Raw genomic sequence first — 25,667 nt, forward strand, 5'->3', positions numbered from 1 at the left:
ATTTCCCTCAAAAACTATTTTCTGTCTCTAGTCTTGGAACTTTGACAGCCGAGAAAATTCATGTCATAGAGAAGACGTCTTCTTATAATAAAAGGAGCTGGTAGTTTCATCTAGTGGCTGCAAGCCCACAGCATCTAATGTGGTGAGTTGAGAGATGGGCTCCTCTACACAGCCCTAGTCTCAGGAATAAGAGACTCTGGGCCCAAGGATGGGGAACCTGCGGGCTACTGAAGGTTGCTCCCGTCATCCCTGCACATTGGGCTGGGGCTGGCAGGAGTTCAACAGCCTCTGGAGGGCCACAGGTTTCCCTTCTTTGCCTCACCCATTCCAAGGATGCCCTCTGTCGCTGATCTATAGCCCCCTCCATTTCCAGCTCAAGGTGGACCTTTGCCATTTCCTCCCATGGGACTTGGTACAAATCAGTGAATGCAGAAAGTTGCCAACGTAAGAATTTTCTGTATAGAATTTTGTTGAAAGGGCAGAACAAAATGTCACTATGATGTGGCATGGCTACGGCTCTGGTTCTGAAGTGTGTGCCATGTCGTTTAGGTGCCACCCCAAGAGAAGCAGCATTTTGCAAGCTTTTCCCCTCCACTGAATCCTTCTTCTATCTCACATCCCTTCTCTGCCAGCCAGAAAAAGCCGGAAGAGTCTTGCAATGACTGAAAAGCTTGTATGCTGGAGAAGCAGAGTCTATACTGCCTCCTCTGTGTGAAACTGGGGCTGGCAGGCATACAGAGCCTCCATTCTAGCAGAGCTTCCTAGAGAACACAACTGCAAGGCAAGGTTGGGTTATCTTTCCTGGCTGAATGGGTCAGTGTGGCATAATGGACATATACAAATGCCAGATGTCCCATTCCAGCTAAAGGCCTACAGCTAATGAAGATGGGAAGGCAGCACAGAAATCCATTTTGAGGTGGATTAATCACAGGGATTCCCAACAGGTCGATCAGGATCTACTGGTAGATCCCTGGGAGGTTTGGTGTTGATAGCTGTCGATCGTTGGGTCCCTTTCCTTAGCGTAAAATAGAATCCTGCAGAATGGAAGATTTGTGGGGCCTGCCTGGTGTGCATAGCAATTCGTTCATCCCTTCCCCCCAAATATAGTCTGGCCCCCCACAAGCTTTGAGGGACAGTGGACCGGCCCCCTGCTGAAAAAGTTTGCTGACCCCTAGAAGGCAATTAGCAAATGGAAAACCAGGGCAGCCAGATGCTTTGCCACTGTTATGATGAAGATTCTTTGGGCAGAACCAGCTGTTGCCCAATTTGCCACAGTGTCTTGCGTTCGCCTGTCCTTGACGCAAGATTTAAAAGACGGGGGCTGCACTAGCTCAGCTATGAGGGAGTCTTCTCACTGCCAGCTTCACTAATGAGGAAAATGATTTGAAAACAACATGGCACAATTCCAGCTTGCATCTGTACTCCCCAAGCGACTTCTCACCACCACCCACTCCCCATTTCTGCTGCCAAAGGAGATGATCTAGGATGAGTGGGTAGTGCCACCTGCTTTCCCGAGAAACAGGCATAAACCAGCAAAAGATATGACTGCAAGGAAGAAGGAAGCACCATGTTTTCCTCCTTTTCTCTCCACTGCTTGGGAAAATGGCCATGATAATGGTAGCATTTCTGCAGGCCTATATCCTCAGCTCAATTGAGGCAGGGGGAGGGGAGAGGCATCACACAACATGTTTTCCAACTCTCTTGTACATGAAATCTAGTAAAAGTGACTGTTTCCATTGAAGCACATTTTCCAGGTGGAGTCATTTTTCAGCAGATTCATAGACATGCCAGTTCCGAGGAGCCACTGAGTTCAATGGGGCTTATGCCCGGCTAAGCATTATAGTATTGCAGCTTTAGTAGGCAGGTTGTGTAAAAATTCAGCAAACAACCCCCCCCCCTGAAGAAAATCTGCAGCCAAACTGGGAATATAATCCCAGTTTAGACAGGACAGATTGATGGTTCATCCATTCCACCACGGTGGGTTCTCAACTTGAACTGGCAGTGCTTTCTCTGCTCGGTAGGCGAGTAAAACAAGTCAGCAGTTAAATCAACGGACAAAGACATCCAGTGCTTTTGGACTTTTGCCAAAATAAGATATAGAGGAAAACCAGGCACTGTAATACAAGTTAGAGTAATGGAAACTGAAGAAGCACCAAGTTAAACTTCCAAGCCAAGTGGCAAAGTTGAGAGGAGAGGCACATTAAGCCCAGATTTTAGACTTTTCTTTACATAAAAGCCAACTGGACTTTCCCGAATTTTGCATGTGGCAGAATATGGGTTAATGCTATACTGGGCCACTGTTGCACATGAGATTCAATGGTTTAAAGCAGGTACTGTATTTCCAGTTCTGAGGAGTCCCTTCTATTCCAGAAAACCTTCTCGGGGGGCTGTACTACCTAGCTGCTTTCTCATTCCCCCAGCTAAGCACCCACACTCAGTCCTTTCATCTTAAATTATGTAGGAGAGCTTTCAGGCTAGACTGGAGCTCAGCACCTCTCATCTTAGAAATGGGCAATTACCCTGAGCTAGTGGTTCTAAGCAGGGTTCCAAGAAAACCTGAAGCTTATTTGAAACTTAGCTAGGGCTTCAGCATAAGGGAGTCCTCTTCCTTGAAAGGCACCTTGCCCACCATTACTGATCAGGGTGCAGCTGTAGAAGAATGTTCCAGGAGCACAGTAAGTTTGAATGGAGGGGACAGCAAGGGTTAACATGATACCCAATGAACACGGAGCATGGATCTTAGGACATGCCCCCAAATACCCAGCAGATAATTCTTCCCTCCTAGTTTTCAAAGAGAATGAAGTTTGAAAGTCACTGCCGTAGACCATCTCAGAAGGCATCAACCTTCAATGATCTGGTGATACAATGGCCTGAGCTGGAAGGGGCATGTTGGGATGAGATGACATCATGTCATCAGAACTCAAGGCTGACCAAGCTCACATGTGATAGAGCTCTCTGTGATAGAGAAATCAAATGGATAAGTTCCACAACTGATCTGGCATAGATCAGAACATTAGGAGGAACTTCCTGACAGTAAGAGCTGTTCGGCAGTGGAATTTGCTACCAAGGAGTGTGGTGGAGTCTCCTTCATTGGAGGTCTTTAAGCAGAGGCTTGATAGGCATATGTTAAGAATGCTTTGATGGTGTTTCCTGCTTGGTAGGGGGTTGGACTGGATGGCCCTTGTGGTCTCTTCCAACTCTATGATTCTAAGTATTGTGGTACCAAGATGGTCATTTGTGTGCTGAAATATATATGTAAACAGTGCATTATATTAATAATGGCATTTAGCAGTGAGATATGAACCAAGCTCTTGCTTCTAGCACATGGATGATAGATTCATTAAACCCTTGCAAATCGTGTCAGTATTTGGCTAACTCACTGGATGATGGCTCACCTGATTACTCGAACAAGATCATGGAAGGCTTTGTCAACATTCAATGGGGGATCCTTTGCACTGGTTTCTATATATGGGATCTGGAAGATAAAGGCCCGGTAACTCTTCAATATGTATATTATTGGGGAAATGGTTTTATGTAATGATTCACGGGAAAGAAAACATTTGATTGCACAGTAGGGATGCCCTTATAACAAAGAAGGAAGGTGTCTTGTACCGAATATACAGTTTCATTTTTATTTCCCCAATCTGCCTGAAGACAGTTTGAATAACTAGAAGTTCAGAAAGATTAAAGAGCTGTTCACAGATAGAGCTTGTCACACTGATACTTGATAATGAGGACAAGAAGAGGATAGGTTACATGTTTCTTCTGCTACATTTTGTACATTATTCCATGGTAGAAAATGACTTGATAAAGGTGCTCTCTAGTAGCATAGTTGCACTATAACCTTGCAGCAGTTTTATACTAATTTAACATAGTCTCATGTAAAGAAACTTGGGAATGGGTAGTTTGGAGAGAGCTTTGCCGCCCCTCTCAAAATTACAGTTCCCAGAGTTTCCTGGGGAGAAGGAATGGCTCTCTGCAAAATATATATGAACTTACAAGGAAATCCATATTATTATTATTATTACTTCGTTTTTAAACCACACTTCATCCTGTAACATCCCAGTGTGGGTTACAACATAATCAAATAAAATACAGTAGCACACAACAGAACAGCAGACCATGGAAAAGGAAATTCAAAAGCATTCATATGAAATATAGAAATTTGCTGCTGATGTAGCCCAAACAATGACAGTATATTTTTAGAATACATACAATGTCTTTATAGTACCTTAGTTTTTTTAAGCCACCTTGTGATCAATTTTGGTGAAGGCACCATAGATATTTCTGAAATAAATATATTCATATATTCCAGAAAAGACATATACTTGGTGGGTTTGGTGTACAAATTGGCACATGTGCATGCAAATAGTCAACCTAGTCATACAAAATATAGTGGGTTTTTTGCTGATGGAAGAACAGACCCACATCCTATGAACTTCCAATAGGCCATAGGCTCTTACAGGCCATTGAACGGTCAAAGAAAACATCATGGAAAGAAACCAAAATACTTACATTGTGCTTTGCTGCCATTTCCTTTCCTTGCTCCCGGGTGATTTTTCGCAGATGCATTAAGTCTACTTTGTTGGCCACCAGGATCATTGGAAAAGATTCCCTGGAAGAAGAGAATAAAGAGAGAACATCAGTACAAAAACTCCCTGCTTCTTGGGTGTCACATTATTTCTCGTATTTGAAGAAAACAGAAACCACAAACCAAAGGACTTGCTGTTTAATTGAAGAACAGAGCTTGATCAAATCATGAATGAATGCCGTGGAGAAAGGGTGATCTACCAAGGCTTTTCTTATCTTTTGTTTGTGCATTAAACAGCAAATGTTAATAGCAAATGTACTTGCAGTGGACACCTAAAACCAGTCTAGAAATTTGAGCAAAGACACTGCTTAATTTCTCTGCTTGGTTATTGTTGGGAGCTGAATGCATGGACTGACTTCTCCGCTGAAAAGCATTTTGCTTGACATGATATGATCTGTGGTGGTGATATCCAGGATGGCTCATTTGTTTATTTATGACATTTATATACCACTTATTCAAATTTCTAAGCGGTACGCATAAACACAATCCACAGAAAATAGGACAAGTCAGTGGATTGGATGCGGGGACAGCAATATACATTCAAGGAGGAAACAGTTTCCATTCTTCCTCCCTGCATTTGCAGTCACCTGTAAACCCCCCCCCAAAAAAAAGCTTATCTGGAGGTTGAGTAGGCACTCCTGAACAATGTGGGATGAGGCATGTGGGATGAGGCATGTAAACAAGCATACTTTACACACAGGCTAGCGGCATAAAACTGAGGATGTCACTTTCAAAGATTTTATAATGGGGTATGACATCATATTGTTACAAGAGACCCAGGCTATAGAGAATATGGTTTTGAATGGCCACATCAGAAACACCAAAGCTGTTCATTTAAAAAATCACCTATAGTAAGTTCTGGCAACGTGCAAATACTTTAAATATAACTAACGGGGTAAAGGACGGGTCAGAAAAATATAAAGTCATAAAAAATGTAGGAGGTACAATTGATTCAATGTCCACTCAGTCGAGAGCCATACAAAAAAGCTACGTCTTTCGAGGGAAGGCCCCAACATATTTATTCCCTAAAACAGGGGTGGCCAACTCCCAAGAGACTGCGATCTACTTTCAGAATTAAAAACTGGTAGTGATCTACCCCCCATTTTTGGGGGGTTCAGCTCAAAGTTGTTGACCCTTTTTTAGGGAGGAGAAAAGCCCCGATTTTTAGGGGTTAGAGAAAAAGCTTGGGGGGGGGAATTCCATTTTTTGGGGACAAAAGGGTAAAGATCAATATGGATGAAAACAGCAGCACAGAGAAAGTTCCGACTTCCCTTCCAGAGATGAAACAACAATGGAAGGCAGGGTGAAAGGGCAGGGCGGGAGTCAGTTTTACCAATGCTAAGGAAAGGGAGCCAGAGATCAACTGCGATCTACCAAAACCTTGCGGGGATCTACCCGTAGGGATCTATCCATGGGAGAGTACTCGCAGCTGAAAGGCACTCACCTGTCTTTGACTCGGAGGATGAGCTGGTGGAACCTGTCTACGTGCTCAAAGCTGGCTTTATCTGTGACTGAGAAGACTATGAGGAATCCGTCCCCCGTCCTCATGTACTGCTCCCTCATTGCGCTGAATTCTTCTTGGCCTGCCGTGTCCAGAACTAGGGATGGCAAGGGGAAAGAGAAAGTAGAAGATGCTCAGTTGGCCTGCACCCAAATTGTGTGCCCATACTGACTCTCCTGCCCTAAACATATGTGCTTGAGAGCTAAGCCTCCTTTGTACACATTTCCAGTTCTATGCTGGAGGAGGGTGGGGCTGTGCATGACTAACCCTGCCCCACTTCCAGCCCTCCCTACATCTGCACACTGACCAAGAAAGATAAACAGAGTTTATAGGTGTCACGACTGCAAAGGAGTCCCTGGACCATGGAATAATCCATAGAGCCCAAGCCCAGGGCAGTTTCACATGGTATACTTTTGGCAGATGCACTAGTATATTTCTGAAAAATAAACTACAGGTATGCTCAAACACCTGTAGTGAAGAGCAGAGCAAAGGCCACTCCTACCTATCTCCATCCTGGGAACAAACAGAAGTTTGGCTCTTTCACGTTCTTATAGAAGATCGTTCTTAGCTATTCACTGTTAGAAACAGGATATTGGTCTAGAGAATCCAACAGGGCTGTGGTTGTTGTCATTGCTTTTTTAAAAAAGCAGCATGTTTGGTGTATGCTTGGTGAAATAAATATTGCTGTTACGATTATAATGTCTTTATATTCTTTACCCTATCCCTTCTTCTTCTTTTTTAAAATATTTTTATTAACGGTTTTCTCAGTTTACAAAGACGTGTACAATGTCTCTCATAACATTTTTACAGATCAGTTTCAATTGTTGAGACATTGGGGAGGAAAAAGGGGAGAGCGGTAGATAAGGGAAGGGGGTGTGGCAATGTTTCTGTTTTACTTAATGTGTGTGTGGGGGGGTTGTCAGCGTCGGTTGTGCAGGTTCTTTGTTGTGCATTTGTTTTCCTTTGGTGGTGAGAGTTGTTGGGGTTGGCCTAGGATATAGTTTTCTTTTGTGGTTGGCTGTGGTGGTCTGTTTTATGTGAGTGGGGTGGGTGGGTGTTCTGGGTCAGGTTAGCCAAATTGATTTGTATGCTGTTGGTGGATTTCTGTCATTTTCTTGTTGGGCTGTGTATGTGATGAAGGGGAGCCATATTGGTGTGAAGCCGTCTTCTTCTATTTGTCCCCGTGTCAATTTCAACTTATTGGTTAATTTTTCTAGTAGGGCTGTTTCCCATACCGCCTGGTACCATTGGTCCATGCTTACTCCTGACAGGTCTTTCCAGTGTCTGGTTATGGTGCTTCTGGTTGCTGAGAGTAAGTGGGTTATGAGTTCTTTGTGATGTAGATAGGCGTTATTGTCCTGGAAGATGTTTAGCAGGGCCAGTTCTGGGGTAAGTTCTAATGTTTGTTGGGTTATTTTACCTATTTCTCTTACGGTTGTTCTCCAGAATTGTTGGGTTTTGGGGCATTCCCACCACATGTGGAAATATGTGCCTGTTGAGGTGCATCCTCTCCAGCATTTTGATGAGGTTCCTGGGCATATTAGTGCTAGTTTTCGTGGTGTTAGGTACCACCTGTAGATGGTTTTCAGAGTGAGTTCTTTCCTTTTTGCTGATATGGATTTATTTATTTATTTTTTAATATAATTTTTATTAGATTTTAACAAGAAATACAAGAAAAAAGAAAAAGGCACAAAAAAGAAAAATACATAAAAAAACGACAAAAAAAACAAAAAACAAAAACAGATTCAGACTTCCTCATTTCCCCTTCTTGAGTTCTTATTGTTAAAAATAGTTCTCGCATTTTCCCATTCTAACTTCACATTCTTTTTTCTAAATTTCAACTTTTTCATCTTTTTCATTGCTATTATCCATTCTCCTTGTACTTTAACCTCTTTTCTCTTAACATCCTCTCTCCAAAATTATTATTATCTAATCCCTAGTCTCTTTCCCTTACCCAAAAATATATAAGATTCACATCCTAATTTATTACCCATTTACTTCCACCCACACAACAAAGTTCCCACCCCCCCCTCCCTGGAATCGAAGTCTCCAGATGAATCAGCCAGGTTCTTCATACAATCCTTAATACATTCCGAGATCAGACCATATTATTTCAGACAATACCAAATAATCCAAGACCTCTCAACCCACCCCTAGTCTGTCCCATACCAACTTTTGCCGAACTCTTGCCCCCCTCTTCTGTAATCCCATCACTTTATATCTTTGCACCTTTTCATCCTCTTTCTGCCCCCCAACTGTTTGTGTCCTCCCCTCTCTCACCGGGGCGCTGATTTTCCCAACCTCTTTTTTGGGGTGCTTTTTTGCTTTTACCCTCTCCTGTTTCACTTCTCTCACCAGTGAAACAGTGTTTTCTCCTACTTTCCCTCCCTGTTCCACCCCTCCCACCAGTAGATCAGTGTTCTTTTCAGGAAATAAATCCATTGGTTCAGCATATTGTCCTTCAGTATTATCTTTCTCCTCTTCTATGTTTTTTACATACGTCACTCCAGCACAGTCCTGGTCTTCCAATCTTTTTTCTTCTCCCTTCTCCTGATCTTCTATATCTGTTGGATCCTGTGTTTTACAGTCAAAAACAAATGTCTCGACAGTCTCTTCTCTCAGAAAGTTTACATCAAGCTTGGAGATGCTCACTTGCTTAGTAAGATCCAAAATTGTTGCCAATATTAAGTCCCACTGTGTGACTTCCTGTCCACTCTCTGGAACCTTCTCTCCTATTCCTTTGTCTAAAACCTCCTCCATCTTTGTACAGACCGGCCGTGGAGTTGAAATTTTAGTCCAATATATATGAAAAGTGAACAAATAGGCAAAAAGCCAAGAATCCAGTCCCACTTGGTCAGAATCTCTCTCTTTACTCCTTCTTTTCCTCAGAGTCAATACTGAGCAGCCTCAAGGCAAAACAAATCCTCTTTCACTGTTTACAGCTCTCAGTCTCTCACATTCAGCCAGACACATTCCTTTGTATTGTGACGTTAATCAGCAAACTGACTGATCTTTCCTTTGACCCGACTCCAGGCTCGCAGGGGGCTTTTCTCATACTGGATCTCAGTCTTTTGCAGAGATAAATACACCGCTTACTTTTTCCTTTACTCTGCCTCAGGAAAAAGCTCTTTTTACAGCATTTCTGGGTTTTCTAGCTTGCTGCGATCTTTAGTTACTCAATCGGGGGGAGATGACTTCCCTTTTTAATATCCGCCTCCCACTGCCAAATTCTTGTTTCAAATTGATTGGTTTCAACTTACTTCGTCCAGATCGTAACTTTTTCAGGAAGAATCCACCGCCTGCAGGTTGGAGGCTCGGAGCTTCGCTTCTTGGAGGTAACGATGGTATGCCTAAAATGGCTCCCGCGACTGCCACTCGGCTGGCTCTCAGGGGCTCTTGCGGGCTTCCTGGGCAGCTGAGGAGTTGCTTCTGGAGCTCCGCCAGGCAAAATTTGCCCCCTGGATGCTCAACCAGGGGTATTTACGGGGATCCGCGTGCCCCCGCGGATTTCCCCCCCCCTCCGCGATGCCAGAAACCTCGCAGCGCGAGGTTTCTGCGCCTCCATTTTCCAGCGCGGCAGACCGGAAATCCTTGCTGATATGGATTTAAAGGGGGGTTTAGACCACATTCTGGTCCATTGAGTGGGGTTAATTTCGTAGCCTATGTCGTCTTCCCATTGTTTTTTTATTGTGTCTGGGGGGTTTGTGGGATTTTGGAGCAGTATTTTATATATTGCAGATACCATCCCTTTGCCGTGACCCTTTGTCGTTAGGAGGAGATTTTCAAAGGGTGTCAGGGGTCTTGTTGCTGCTAGTTTTATTGCTGGCTTGTTTAAGAGGGCATGTAATTGGTGTTGTGCTAACCAGGGTATTTGGGTGTCTTCTAGTTTATCTTGTATTTCTTGTGTTGTCAGAGGTGTGTTATTTTTGTAAAAGTCTATTAGGCGGTATAGGCCTTTGGTTTGCCAAGTTTTAGTTTGGATGTTTTGTGCTGCGTGGTGGAATAACGGATGGTAGACCAGGGGGAGTAGTGGGGATGTGGTTGGGGATAGTTTGTCCGTTTCTGTTTTCCATGCCTTGAACATGGTTTGTGTGTACCTATTAAGTGTTGTGGGGATCTTTCTTAGTTTGTTTGGGAGTGCAGATACTTTCAATTGTGTCTCTCTCTAGGTGTATCCATTGTTTTGTCTCGTCTTCCAGTATATATGGGATTATATGTCGAATTTGGTTGGCCCTGTAATATGTTTCTATGTTAGGGATTCCCCATCCTCCTTGTGAGGTGGGGAGGTGCAGGTATTTGGTGCTTATTCTTGGTTTCTTATGTGAGAAGATGAAGGAGTGTAGTTTTCTCTGCCATCTGCGGAGTTGGATTGGGGGGATCCAGATTGGGAGGGTTTGGAATAAGTAGGTTAGTTTTGGGAGAGTGATCATTTTGATCATTGCCATTTTATCTGAGAGGGTGAAGTTCATGTTGTTCCATTTCTTTAGGTCCTTGTTTATTTGTCGCCACAAGGGTTTATAGTTGTGTAGGTATAATTTGTTGAGATTTTTGGTTATTTGTACCCCTAGGTATCTGAACTTGGTGTGACAGAGTTTTATTTTGGTGATATTAGTGAGTTCTTTCTGGGTGTGGGGAGGGGTATTGAAGCACATGGCTTCTGATTTTGCAAAGTTTACTCGCAGGCCTACCCTATCCCTTCTGAAACATTAGCTTCTCTCCTTGGCTAGGAGGAGGGAAGGCGAACCCTGCTCCATATATTTGCAGTCTGCGTGGGTCCAATTCTGAGGCACGCTTTGGGGGGGGGGAATGGTTGAGAACATTCTTTCCTTCTTATAAAAGTTATTTTCCATAACTCTTTGTTGCCAGACGGAGAAAGGCATGACCTCAAGGCTGCTCCTGAATGACTGTTCTAAAGCCATTAAGCAAAAGCAAAGCAAAAGCCCAGGAAGGGGGAAAAAAGAGAAGGAATTATGCTATAATTGCTTTCTTTTAATATCGTGCCCTTGTTTCTCCGGCAGACCTTGTGAGTGGATTTCAGTGCCGATGGATGGCACGTGGTACAGTCTTCTCATGGAACAATGACAATCTCGGAATGCATACAAGTGGAGTTGTTTGAAACTGCCTCGTGTCAAGCCAGCGGGCTGCTTGGAAAGCTAGCACACCAGAGAAGGCACCAAGCATGGCCTTTATCCTGAAGTGCTTTTCATATGCAGGGAGATTTTGACACGGAACCACTTGACCAGCCCCCTGAAGCTTCAGATGGAACAGCTAGAATCACATGACAGTGGACGCTCGGGTTGCGAACGTGATCTGTGCGGGAGGCACGCTTGCAACCTGCGTCTGCACACGTGCGGGTCGCGATTTGGTGCATCTGCGCATGTGTGCACACCGAAACCCGGAAGTAACCCATTCTGGTATTTCCAGGTTCGGCGCAGAGTGCAACCTGAAAGGACACAACCTGAAGCAGCTGTAACCCGAGGTATGACTGTACTGCAGAGCTGGAAGGGGTTCTGAGGGTCATCTAGTCCAACCCCATGCAATGCAGGAATCTCAACACTTAACATTTTCTCCTTAATATCTAAAGTGGTTCTAATGCCTCAGAGCATGTGCAGAATGCATTTTCCCCTCACCACAAACTATGGAGCCACAGCCAACCTCTGCATATTTTGGGATTAGGGAACACAGAGGCTCCAGGTCAAAGTTAAGCCTTCTGCTCACCTGATATACAGTTCACCAATCATGTTGCTCTAAGGCAGGGGTGGCCAACTCCCAAGACTCTATGATCTACTTCATAGAGTTAAAAACTGGCAGTGATCTACCCCCTTTTGGGGGGTTCAGGTCAAAGTTGTTGAGCTTTTTAAAAAGAAGGACAGGCCAACACAGTTGATTTTTTTTAAAGGAGCCAAAGTTGTTGAGCTTGTTTGGGGGGAGCCAGTGATCTACCACAGACATCAAGTGATCTACCAGTAGATCACGATCCAGCTGTTGGACGTGCCTGCTCTAAGGTGATTGTTCTGTCAGTGGAAGCATTTCTGCTTGCCAGACAGAATGACCTCCCTTCTCCTCCCACTGTACACTGTTCTGGGAGTTTCCCCAATTCTCCCAATAGGATTTGGGGAGGATGAGGGGAAGAGTGGGAAAAGTCTTGATGCGCTAGCGGAACTCATTGCACTTGCTTCTGCTAGGGCAACTACTTAGCTGAATCTGGTCCATTGTATTCATTGCTTGGTGAAAGGTAAAGGCAGATTCAGACCGCTAGCTATTAGCTCCCTCCCCCCCAAATTAAAAATTAGATAAGCAATATGTAAGGTACATGCTTATACTATCTATTTAGAGCCCCTCAGATATGATTTTTATTGTGCATTCATGATGATTTGTGCTTGTGATGGTATTGGGGTGGTTATACAGTACATGTTCCTGCTTTCAATACTGTCTTGCTTTCAATCCCACATTTTTTTTTGTACCACAAATGTCTTGGTTTACTTTTCATCCCTCAAGACAGCAATAATGACACAGCATTGGGGAAGCATCTTAGAACAAATAATAGAGCAAAATGATGTGTGGAAGGTGCAGTGTAAATCCCTCACTAATGCACTATTATTGTGTCAATGACATGTTATGGAATACACTCTCACACACACAAAAACCAATTTGGAAGGGTTTGCAATTTCTTTATTTATGGAAGAATTCCGTACCGCTGTATCATAAAACATCAGAGCAGCGTACAACACTACTGAATTGCTGCTCTGCTAATTTGTGATCTGTTGCTCTAATCCTGCATTTGCCATGATGTGATGGCATACCACACGATACGAGAAATCCTTAGATTTACAACCAATGTGAGTGGGGTGAAACAGACTATGCTTTTCCCCCTTCAAAGACAGAGAGAAAGGGTGGAGGGAGTGATTCTAATACAAAAAGCAAACATCAGGATTCAAAACTATCCCTACTCCTTCAGTGTATCTGAAGAAGTGTGCATGCACACGAAAGCTCATACCTATGACAAACTTAGTTGGTCTCTAAGGTGCTACTGGAAGGATTTTTTTAAAATTTTGTTTTATCCCTCTCCTCTGTAAGGGAAGAAATAATTTCACTTCTGATGAAGCATGGATTTGGAGTGCTAAGAAGAGTTGGCAGAAGCAGGAACCTGTTCACTGACCCTGGTGCAGAATAAAGGCAAAACCTCAACTGTTTAGCTTATTTAGAAGCCAGATTTAAAAACAAAACAAGAAACCCAGGCACCAGCTCCTCAGTGACAGCGTCTATGCAAGCATGAATGCTTTCGGAATGATCGCCGGCCCTTTAACCTTCTGGTTAGATTATTCCCAAGCTGTTTGTATGATCTGTGCAGAAGTGAGGCAGACGAACCAGCGTGATCTTGGTGTGAAGCAAGAGCACATCTGGAGGTGGGCCAAGCCAAACACAGCAAGAAACGCTGACAGAACTTATGGGAAGAATTTAGGCAACCAGCTTACACGTACTTGTTTAGGATGAGGCTAAATTGACCCAAGTGGAATTCACTTCTGAGCCAACAGAGGCATACATACTTGTGCAGTTAGTACCAGAGCATAAATCCATAGGATTGTAATTCTAAATATCCCGGGTGACTTTGGTGTTGTGGGCATAGCGCCACGTCTTAACCAGATTTGCTCAAGTCTCGTGGATTTTGATGGAATTTGTTTCCAATCAAGTAGGCTTACAATGCCAGCCAGAATTCAGAAGACTGTGAAGGTACCTCCCAAGCATAAAAACCACACCTCTTCCTTCCCATTTTTTTTTACCTACCAGTACCAAGGTGCTGACACTTGGTCGGTAGTTTGAAGGAGGGATGCAAGTACAGGCTGCAACTTTAGATTTGCACAGTTGAAGTTGATAAAATGGATTTGTCACTCTGGTGCAAAAAATCCTACCCTGCAGCCCTTTTAAAAAAACCAAAACCAAAACACAAAACAAAACAAAACTCAAAACTTTTTTGCAGTTAGGAAAGTGAAAAGTGTGGAACAAATGAAGGATTAATGGGAAGACATATAGAACACCTTGCAAGCAAGTCAGGATGAATGCTCATTGTCATCTAACATCCTTGCACACAAATCAGAATGAATGCTCAATAAAGACTGGGAGGAGCCTAACCTCTGTTTAAGCTTTGTGTAAGCAAATCAGGATGGGGGCTCAATGGACAGGTTGCCTGCAGGGGGCCGGCGCTCAGGTTCTTGTGAGTCAATATGCTCAGGAGACTTCTGTTCGCCTGCCTTGTTAAAGCATTTTTCTTTGGCTTCAGATTTGGAGCACCAGCACCAGACTGGCCTCTAGCAAAATTAATAATAATAATAATAATAATAATAATAATAATAATAATAAGTAAGCATCAGATTCAGCAAATAGGCAGAAGATGTTGGGTGGTTGCAGCAGTGGTGGGAGAAAACCGGAGACTAAAACAAGTTGCTTGATCCAAACTGCTCAATACAAAGGTGGAATTAATTTAGTGTAGGCAAGATTAATTTTTGGATTCCAGCCGTGTGTGCATAAACATTGCATGTATACAAATGCACTGAGTTCGTGAGCAACTGGGCAAGCAGCCCCAGCAGAGAAATAATGAAAATAGCTACGTGCAGAGAAAGTGGTAGTGGTTATCAAAAAACATCCCTTGCATAATAATTCACAAGTTTATGAATAGCGCCTGCCTTGGTTACCTTTATTTTCCTACATTGTTCTCTGGTAAAAGTAAAAGTTCAAGCGGTGTTCTGATTTCTTTTCAGACCCGTAAGAGAGCACTCTTTCAAGTGCACATGTCATCTGAAGCCAAAACAGCAATGACAACAACAATGCAAAATGTGAATCTGTAGCTGAGTCTGTAGCTGGTGCAATGGATTGATAGAGAGGGTGTTTGAGGAGACGTGGGTTCAAATCTTCACTTAGCCACAAAGCTCATGGGAGTAACCTAGAACAAGCCACATTCTCTCTTTCTCTCTTCGCCTCACCTGTTCCATAGCATAGTTGTGAGAATGGAAAGGAATCCCATATATGCCCCTCTCAGGTCCTTGAAGAAAAACCAGGAACTCAGCATGTCAAACAAATAAATACCATCACTCTCACCTTCATACCACTGCTCAGTCCTGGAGCCAGTACTGAGAGAAATACAGTACAGTGCTAATGTACTGAAATTCGCTCCTGGAACAACAGGTAGGAGAGAACTTCTGAGTTTCTTTATTTGAACTAGGGGTGGGTGTAGCACAGAAGTTTCACTGCCTCCAGCCGGGGAGGCAGAGCACAGCCATCATGCCTAGCAGCCATTGATAGCTTTCTCCTCCATGAATTTGTCCAATCCTTATTTAAAGTCATCGAAGTTGGTGGCCACCACTGTGCCCTACAGCAGCGAGTTCCACAGTTTTAACTATGCATTAGACTTTTCTCTAGCAAAATCTACTTCTATCCAAGTGTTTCATTCTTCTTGTGTGTGTTCTTGGCTTGACTTCTGTCAGATGCCTTTTTGTCTGTTGTATTGTTTTTTTTTCTCTCTCTCAGTGGTTTTTATATTTTCTTTGTAGCACACCGCCTAGCAAGATAAACATATTTTTGAATACCTGGGCAAAGCACTCCATTAAAGCACCAAACGCCTGTGTGTTCTGGCCATAATCCCCCAACCAAAACTTCAGTGATTTAAATCATTAGCATTAAAATAACTTTAATTTTGAGAAGAAATACCAAGGCAGGTTGATAAATATACTCTGCATGGAATAAAGGGCAAATTGGAAAAGCTCCACTTGATTCTTGCATCTTATTTATCCGCACTGAGATATAACATATGCAATCAATAAGATACATGGAATTTATGCACATGCAAAAGTTGAGCAGCATCAGATGAAAGCCCATCAATTCAAAATAGGTGGCTCACCATCTAGAATGGCCCACTGCCCATCTATCTCCGTATGCTTCAGGTAAGAGTCTTCAATAGTTGGATCATAGTCTGGCACAAAGATCTTCTGGAAAAACTGAATGGTGAGCGCACTCTTCCCCACACCCCCATCTCCGACTACCACCAACTTGTACGTGGGGAGGTTTTCACTTGGAACAGCACTTGTAGCCATGGCACCGATAGGTTAGAACTGGAAAAGAGAGAGAATTCTTGTGTCACAACAAAACAGCACGCAAGCTTTCGAGTTCTCCAAAACTCTCTGACAAGAAGATGGTAAACAAAGAAACTTGGGGGGTGGGTATTGAAAAAAGGTAGCTGGTAGTAAAGCTATGAGCCTATAAGAGCCTAATATGAAACATAGAAGGAGGTAGCAGTCATGCAGATGAGACTCTGCAGGTACTATGAAGGAATCAAGGAAGCCAAATGTTTCCCTAAGGATGGTGTAAAAGTCACAGATGAGAAAAGGGCCACTACATGTTTCTCCTTCCCAAAAGGCCATGGTGAAACTCACTCCCACAGCCTCATTTACATGTCTGCTACCTCCTCCCATGTCTTAAGACTCTGGCAAGATGATCTTCAGGTCTGAGTAGGTACATGTTGTAGTAAAAGGACCCCTGATAGTTAAGTCCAGTTGCAGACGACTCAGGGGTTGCAGCGCTCAACTTGCTTTACAGGCCAAGGGAGCCAACGTTTGTCCACAGACAGTTTTCCCGGGTCATGTGGCCAGCGTGACTAAGCCGCTTCTGCCGCAACGGAACACCGAAACCAGAGCATGGACACGCCGTTTACCTTCCCGCTGGAGCGGTCCCTATTTATCTACTTGCACTTTTGGGCATGCTTTCGAACTGCTAGGTTGGCAGGAGCTGGGACCGAGCAACTGGAGCTCACCCCGTCACGGGAATTCAAACTGCTGACCTTCTGATCGGCAAGCCCAAGAGGCTCAGTGGTTTAGACCACAGCGCCACCCGTGTCCAAACTACTTGTTGTAGTAACCTGCCTGATAAAGCACTGGTGTTAATAGGGCTGTATTGTATCATCCAGTCCCAGTTAGGGATCTCACAGCCTTATTCTAGGGCCGGGAGTAGCCCATGTGGTTCCCTCCAGAAGTTCTTAGACCACAACTCCCATAATCCCTGGCCACTGGACATGTTGACTTCACCTGACTGGAGTTGTTGTCCAAGGACATCTAGTAGAAGGACATTCTAGGCCAGGGGTGTCAAACTCAAATTCATCGGGGGCCGCATCAGCAGTTTAGTCACCCTCAAAGGGCCGGTTGTATCTGTAGGACTATGTGTCCACTCTTTATTATCATAAATTATTGTCACTGCATTCAATTATTACTGTTTTTTGTAATAATGTAAGTAATAACTAGCTCTGAAAGCAGAAACATTGTCAGAATAATGGCAAGTAGATATTCAAATGTACAATTATTGTACAATTTATTGAAAAATGATTTTTGGTAACTGCACTGGGTGGTGGAGGCTCGCTAGGGTTTCATGCAGGACCTTTGCAGAGCTACTAGTACCTGGAGATGCTGGGGTCCTTCTGCATGCAGGACAGATGTTCTGCCAGTGAGCCACCACCCTTCACCAAAGGGACTGGCTGAGGTTGACTCACTGAAGCTGCTCTCCTGGTTCCAGGGTTTAAGGGCCAGAAGTATAAAGCAGCATCCTATGTTTCTGAGGAGAGGGAGAGGGAGGGGAGGGGAGGGAGGAAGGAAGGAAGGAAGGAAGAAAAGAGGGAGTGGGAGGGAGAGAGGAAGGAAGGAAAGAGGGGAGAGAAAGAAGAGTAGGAAATAAGGAAGGGAATAAAGAAGGAAAGAAAAAGAAAGAGGGGGAGAAGATGGAAAGGGAGAAATAAGGAAGGAAGTAGAAGGAAAGAAAGAATAAGAATGAGGGAGAGGAAGAAAGATGGGAAGGACAGAAGGAAGGAAGAAAGAAAGAAAGAAAGAAAGAAAGAAAAGAGGGAGCAGGAGGGAGAGAGGAAGGAAAGAGGTGAGAGAAAGAAGAGTAGGAAAGAAGGAATAAAGAAGGAAAGAAAAAGAAAGAGGGAGAGAAGACAGAGATAAAGAAGGAAGGAAGGAGAGGGAAAGAAAGAATAAGAACGAGAGAGAGGAAGAAAGAAAGGGAAGGGGGGGGTCGCCGCCTTGATTCAGCGCCAGAAAAGAGCGCGAAGGGACCCAGGGGCAAAAAGCATTTCCCCTGCAGCGTGAGGCAGCGGGTGTCCGTTTTAGGAGAAGTGCGTAAAGCCTCAGAGTTGCATGTTCATGAGACTGAGCCGCGGCAGGAGAAGGAGGAGGTGAGGCAAGAGGAGGAGGAGGAGGTGGCGGCTTGCCGGGTCGGTGCCCGGCAGCGCCGTGCGGAGAGTCCCGAGCCTCTGGGTGCTTTGTCTGTGCTTCAGCAGCAGCAGCAGCCGTTTCCAGGCGCCGAGCCGTGGCAGGAGGAGGATTCAAAGTGCTACAGAGCACTGCTGCGTCGCAGAGGCTCGGGACTCGCCGTGCGGCGCTGCTCTGGCCGCCTTTCTACCCCCCCCTGGCCCCAGCTGTTTGTCGGCGCTTTGTTGGCGCGGCGCTTCAGCAGCAAGGTCCCGCTGCTGGGTCCCGCTGGCTGGGGCGCTCGGCGGGCCACATGACAAGGTCTGGCGGGCCGGATTTGGCCCCCGGGCCTTGTGTTTGACACCCGTGTTCTAGGCTAACTGATGTTTCCAGATCCTTTTCAAAGCAGCATCATGTACTGTTGTAATCCAACTTGGAGGTACCAGGACTTGGATACACAACTGAAGCCAGGAAAGGTCATAGTTGGCATCCCATCCTAAACTGCTAAGAGAGTTCCCCATTCCAGAGAGGTCACATGTGTCTCATTGTCATCTGCAAACTACAAACCTGGTCCTTATAAGGGAAGTACAACCGCACAATCTCCTTCAGAACAGCTAGAACCCCACTCACTCGGGGCAGGATGAACCTCCCACAAAAATCTCTGTCTTCTCTGACTTGGACGTCAGCTTACTTGCCTTCACCCACTACCACATCCAGGATTTAGCACTACCCCTAAATTTTCAGCGTCTAACCCAGGTTTGGATTAGCCTGGCTTCATTTGCAAGACAAGCCCGATTCAAGGTCTGTAAGTGGGGAGACAGGAGACAAAAGATGACGGGAGACCTCAATTCTCCTTTTCCCTTCTGGTCAAAGTCAACACATAGTCCACGCCATTTAGAAGAGAGCATGAAACTCAGAACCAAAACATCTCATCTTGCCAAAAAAAAGAAAGAAAGAGAAAAAGTTATCTGGAAATAAACTCCTCGGCTGAGAAACTGCTCATAACAATGATTTACAGTATCCATGGCAACGTGTGTGACGTTGAAATTGCCTAATCCTGTTATGAAACCTGCAAAGGGGGGGGGACACACTTAGATACAACAACAGCAGCTGGAGCTGCCTCGGTGTTCCTCCTTCTCCCTTCCAGATGGTTCTCTCAAAATCTGTAGCTTTCACATTTCACAACAGCTACAGGACGCTATTGCTGTTTAACTGTGGCCATGAAGCTGATAATAAAAAGAGAGAGAAACGTCCAGTGTTACAGACTGGGCACCCAATCCCTCAACAATACCACAGTGGCCGGTCTGCATGTGGACATGGAGCTCACCCAATGATTGTGAACCTGTATCGCCCAACCTGCTCTCTGTCCCAGCCCAACTGCACAGCAGATGGAGATGATAAATTACCACCAGTCAGCCATTTAGAGAAACCTTGTTTGTTCATGACGCATGTCCCCAGCTATACTAAGCCTCTGAACATTGGGGTTAAACCAATCAGGAGAAGCCATCACCTTCCTGTCCCTGTTTCGGAATTGCCAGGGCCCCTGGGGCTGGTCTCCTTCCTAAATCAGACCTATGTTCGTCTAGTCCGCAATTCTGTCGTCTCCAGCGTATTCTGGTTGGTTCTCACATACCAACCATTGCCTTAGCTCAAGGCAGCTTCGCTTGGAGCCCTAGGAAATCTTGTTGCTTCAGCTCAGGCTGGGAGCTTATACAGGAGCAGGAAGCTCCAGTGGAGATCAGGAGAACTCAGGGATGGAAGTAAAACTGGTGAGGGTCAGTCATGACTTGAGGCCCAGATGGCTGAACAGGTGTTTCTCCCCATAACAGCCTACCCCTTATATAAAGCTAGTATGGAAGAGGGAGGCCTTTCCTGTTATCACACCAACCATTGAGGGAGATTCGCCTGGTGGTGACACAGGGTAGGGTCTTCTCTGTGGTGGTGCCCCATTGTGGATTGTTCTCCTGGAAGCAGTTCTGGTGTCAGAGCTTACAGCATATTGAAACCAGGCAAAGGCCTGCCTGTTTGCCTAGGCTTTTAATGGACATTAGTTGCAGCTGCCACTGAGAGCTGTAGGAGCATTTTTATTAGTTGCTGGGCTGAAATCTGCCCTCCAGTTTATCAGAAGATTTATTTCAGTTCAAAAGTGGCTTCTGTTTTTTGGTCTCGTTCTAATGGTACTTTAGAAATCACTGGCTATGAGGATTTTTATTATGCCTTGTTGCACAGTGGCCATAGGTGTGCATGCTCTCCACTTGAGGGTTTTTTTTTTTTTGTACTTCAGCAGCCTTCTTGATCTCAAAAATCACCATGGGAGGGGTTACTTTGTGGCATCTTCTCCTGAGCTTTAATGGAAGTGTGGAAAACCAAAGAAAACGCCTAAGATTGGTGCACTCACTAATACTTTTAACGGAAGTCTTTCTTTTTGCATTTTACGTACCAAAAAAATAAATAAAAAAATTTGTTCCACGTGCATTTCTTTAAAAGTAAAAAAAAACCCCAACAACTTCATTTTAAAACAACCAACAAAAAGCTGTCAGGTTTACCATCCAGCTGAGCTCTTGGGGGAAGGCAAGCACTTAAGAATGCTGCAGAGTACAGACCCCTGGAGAGATTATTTGCAGAACAAAACAACACTCACAGACCTCCCTCTGCCACCTTGAAAGTAGGGTCAGCTCAACACAGCTCTGCATCCCACCCATGAGAATGTCACTGGCATTTTCTCTCCACCCTTTGAGAATTTTCATAAAAACACCGCAAGTTTTTATGAATGTTAGTGGGTTTTTTTTATATATATAAAAAATATGTTCTTAATTGTTTAGAATGGATTTTTTAAAAAAATTGCATTGAAACTCTCCCTGGGATCATGCGACAAAAGTCAGGCTAAACTATACATTTAATAAATAAATAACAACAAATAAAGGAGAGGAGCAAGTTTCCTTGAAAGACTGAGCTTGCTCTCTCTCTCATTGTCAATCTGCCCTTGCAATGTGCATCTGCAACAGACTGGTGGGCAAAGGGGAGGCCAAGTGAAGGACTATCAATATTGGTTTCTGCTTCCCTGGATGTTTCAGCCTTATTAATGGTGGGTTTCAGACCCAGGGATGAATGCTGGAGTGAATGAGAAAGCTGTTCATTAGACCTAGAGGCACAGTCTCTATCTACTTCTATAGTTATTGCCAGCAGTTCAACACATGTCTAGGATAAAGCAATCAGTGTACCGGTAACTACAGGGATAGTATCAGTGATAAATGGGAAATAAGAAAATGGGCACTTTAGAGTTGCCTTTCAGAATAAGAATGGACAATAACACCCGTTTGTTAACTAAGAATGTGTCCTAGAATCTATGGCCAGATGCACCCCAGAACTTGCTGTGTAATCCATAGTGGTTTCAAGGTAAGTACGTAAAGGTACTCATGGTGGACAGATCTATGTGGAAAATGTAGCTGGAGGACAAAAGTTTTGAAAACCATTGCTAAGTATAGTGGAAAACTTTGTTCAGGCTGCATTTAAACGAACCAACCAAATTCAAATGTTTCAGACTAATACATTGGTGGAACGCAACAATCCTTTCGATTCCTTTGAATTTTGAGATGCAGATCTTGGCTCAAAGAGGTGGCAAAGTGCATTAAAACACATATTTTAGGATTACGTCTGTTTCGAATTGTGTACATTGAGAGAAAAATAGGTTTTTAAGATTGTGATGAATATACATTTAACTGTAAGCTTTCACATTTTTTTTAAAAAAATTAATCACAAATTACTGCAAAAATGGGACAGAATAGACATATGAACATGTGTAAAACTGACATGGTCTATTCAAGTTCGGCTGGTTTATCTTTTTTAAACCTATGGCTTATATCTGAAGCAGTGGCAAGTCTCCCATTCCATTAGTACAAGAATTTACACTTGTGCGCCCAAACTTCCTCCCTCTCCTCTCCCTAAATCTGTTCTTTTGTTTTCCCCAAAGCTCTGGGTGCATATGAGGGAAAGGGGGGGCGACCTCTAATGAGCATGTGTTTATCCTTCCACTTTCGAAAAAAAAGGCCAATGACTCCTGCCCCCACTCTCTCACTGCCGCCATTTCTAAAATTCTTACAAGTCAACTTGGTGGCTGAAATGAGAACACTTCTGTACATTTTCCTGTGAAGAGTGAATGACCCTTCAAGGCTGATTCATACGATGCTGGCAATTCTTAACCTCATTTTACGGTTGCCAGCTGTTCTGCGCCCCCCCTCCAAAAAAACCTCACATAAGGGAACCAGAGCTCCTCACCTGATGCCCTTCCCATCTCTGCTGAAAGAGCATCTATGTGGAGTGTGTTTAAGAAGAAACACAGCCCTGCAATTGCACAAAGGAACAGCCAAAGGCCTTTTGCTCCTTGATGAACATTTAACAGTTATTTCGGGAAACACAAAATTATAGCTTCGGCGATAAAACCCACGTCAACGTAAATTACTGTGTAGACAGGATCAGAGTGTCACCATGCTGCAAACTTTCCAAGGAGACAGGCAGCTAAAGGGGCTGAGTGGAGAGTGCAATTTCACACATCCCTCCTGCTTATTGGCTAATTAGCCAAACAAAAAATGTCTTTAGATTTCTCAGGAGACCTGGAGTGTGAGGACAGAAGATGCTCCTGGGAGTGCACTTGCAAAAGCTTGTGGGGTGGCTAGGTGCCATTTTCATGCTCTTTTTTGCCCTTTCCCATGCCATTTCTGGGTTAGCGGTGATGTGTGCAGTCGCATGTTGCTGTTGTTTAGTCGTTTAGTCATGTCCGACTCTTCGTGACCCCATGGACCAGAGCACGCCAGGCACTCCTGTCTTCCACTGCTTCCCACAGTTTGGTCAGACTCATGTTGGTAGCTTCGAGAACACTGTCCAACCATCTCATCCTCTGTCATCCCCTTCTCCTAGTGCCCTCAATCTTTCCCAACATCAGGGTCTTTTCCAGGGAGTCTTCCAGTCGCATGTACACATGAATAAATGGGTAATTAACTGTAGGCTCCTAAACTTTCCCTCCACACTGCCACCGCGTTTAGATGGCAACCTTCAAAAGCCAGCCCTGCTTTGTTTCAGGGCCCACCTGCTGAGTATGGCCCTAGACCTAAGCCCCAAAGTCCTTTCCTAAGGGCCCCACTGCTCCCTGGGTGCATGTCCAGAACTCAGGCCATTGCAGCACATTGCTTTTCTCATTAAGCGCTTTTAAAAATCTCCTTCCATCTCAATGAGAGGGTGAAATTTGCACTTAGACCCCCCCCAGCAGAAATAAATGACACATAAAAGGGCTTAACTTTGGCTGCACTGTGCCCTATTCTTTCTTCCTTTATTATTATTATTATTTAAAAAAACATTATTCTCCATTTTGCTCCCGGAGAAAATTATTATTGTTCCTTTTTTAAACAATAAAAAATACCGCCTTCAATGAAAGTGCTTAATGCAAAGGAAGAGATTCTCATTTCAGTAGTAATCGCCGACACAGTGGATTTGAATTAACTAGGCAGGAGGAAGAAATCAGATACTCAAAAAGTCCATATGCCTGCCTATGCAGACGCAACAGAAAGAAAGCTAATCCACACAAGGAGGAAATTGCTTGGAATTCCAAAATACCCCTGCCCTTCCTTTTAGCACAATCCCTGGAAATGGGCAAGTTCCCTCTTGGAAATCACAGCTTTCTAGTAAATGAATTACAGTACTAACCCCTCCTGTTCACCACCCTTGGCTGTTCCAGATCAAACTTCCTCAAAACACCAGGAAATCAAGGGGAAACGTCTTAATTGCCTTTGATCACTGTTACAACTGTCACTATTTTGGATATTTCTTTTAGATGCTGCACAAAAAAAGAAGAAGACTCGATATGTGCAGTATGTCTATTGGACTTTACGTTATAAGGGTGTAAAGCTGCAATCTTTTAAAAAGAGCTGGTGTCACAACCCAAATGACAGGCATGCAAAGCAGCAAACTGAGCAGTGGCTAAGCGCTTCTCCCATATAATTCAGGCACCTATTCTTTCATATATATTTTAATGCCGCACAAAGGCTTCTCAATTAACTTTCCATGTATTCACCGAATAACACAACTTCCCTTCCCTCATGCAAACTTCTTCCAGGATGGGGAAATTTCTTAATGATATCACAGACACCAGCCAATCAGTACCATGCACAGACAACTTCTTATTTCACTTTGCTGAACTCATCCTCCCCCCGCCACCCCAGCTGTACCTGCGAAGGGAAAATGTATTTTTGAATTTATTTTATTTTATTTATTATTGCTGAGTACAGGCCTTTCCCTGGTGTGCTAGCTTTACTGCATGCAGGAAGTTTCTGATGTGAAGGGGTGGGGGAGGTGATTCAGAAATGTAACCCCCCCCTCCTCCAAGCTACCCTTTCATTCTACAGGAATGGCTCCAGGATCCCAGGGCTAGACTGGTAATTGAACTCAGGCTCTCAAATGTGCCTCTATTAACACTTTCATTAGCCCTTTGTGGTTTGGCAGGGGATCTGCATTATGGATTTTAACATAGTGGGTGAGCACATTTAGACACTACTTTGGGACCAGGCGTAATCAAGCTCCTTATGCGCATACACCTAAAGCTCTGAAATTCTGTACTCTGCTTGGAAGGTTTCAAAGCCTAGCAACAGCTCCGGGCTCGATCACTTACATACACTGTTGCTGAGAAAGAGCTTCGAGAGCAGTAATTCTTATTTAAGCTCAAGACTCCCTGCTTCCATCTGTTCTCAGACTCTCAAGGGCATCTCACACTTGTTGCAGAGGAAGTTTCAATCCATTAAGTTTTAGTCGACTACAAGCAAACAAAAACAGCAAATCGCCAAGTTGTCAGAAAGGCCTGTATGGACTTGTCCGCACACAATATAGTTTTGGAACTATGCAGAAAAGGCCAGTCTAGGGTCACAAATCCTGTTGGAAGCTTGTTGGTACATGCTTTAGTGCCACACGGGTGCAAGGCAAGAGTTCTCCATCTCCAAGGTGCAGGTGGGGGAAAAGCAGCTGGAGCTGACAATTTGAGGGCAGGAAAATGGCTGGGGGTGAGCGTGTTTCACCGCCACCATTGCCATCTTCCTGTGAAATTGCAATCTCAACAGCTGCATTTCGTAAAACAAAAGCCACCTGTAAACACAGATAACAGAACTACAGGTTGCTTGTTGTTCTATCATTAGGTGTTGGAGCACAGGGCTGCACACACATAACAATCTATTCAATATTCAATGTACACTGCAATCTTGATTTTGCTGCTTCGTGCACACATACAATCTAGACCTACTGCATACCTTACGTCGCCCCAAAAGAGCTGCTTCACAAATTAGTTTCAATCCAGAAATAAAATCTCAAT

General features: G+C 44.1%; 1 protein-coding gene across 5 annotated transcripts in view; it reads right to left on the reverse strand.

Moving 5' to 3' along the window:
* Positions 1 to 25,667, reverse strand: part of MRAS (muscle RAS oncogene homolog) — a 46,083-nt gene that overhangs the window by 2,439 nt on the left and 17,977 nt on the right. For 4 of the 5 annotated variants that reach the window (XM_035128573.3, XM_035128594.3, XM_060278630.2 and 1 more), the window contains 4 exons: positions 15,985 to 16,195; positions 6,036 to 6,189; positions 4,516 to 4,615; positions 3,396 to 3,475 (listed from right to left, as the gene is read on the reverse strand). In XM_035128573.3, coding sequence (XP_034984464.1) covers positions 3,396 to 3,475; positions 4,516 to 4,615; positions 6,036 to 6,189; positions 15,985 to 16,177 — 527 coding nt within the window. In that variant the 5' untranslated portion in view covers positions 16,178 to 16,195. The remainder of the gene's footprint in view (positions 1 to 3,395; positions 3,476 to 4,515; positions 4,616 to 6,035; positions 6,190 to 15,984; positions 16,196 to 25,667) is intronic. The other variant, XM_060278632.2, reaches the window with a different exon arrangement.

Source organism: Zootoca vivipara, chromosome 1 (genome assembly GCF_965207765.1).
Source record: "Zootoca vivipara chromosome 1, rZooViv2.hap1.1, whole genome shotgun sequence".
Taxonomy (NCBI): Eukaryota; Metazoa; Chordata; class Lepidosauria; order Squamata; family Lacertidae; genus Zootoca; species Zootoca vivipara.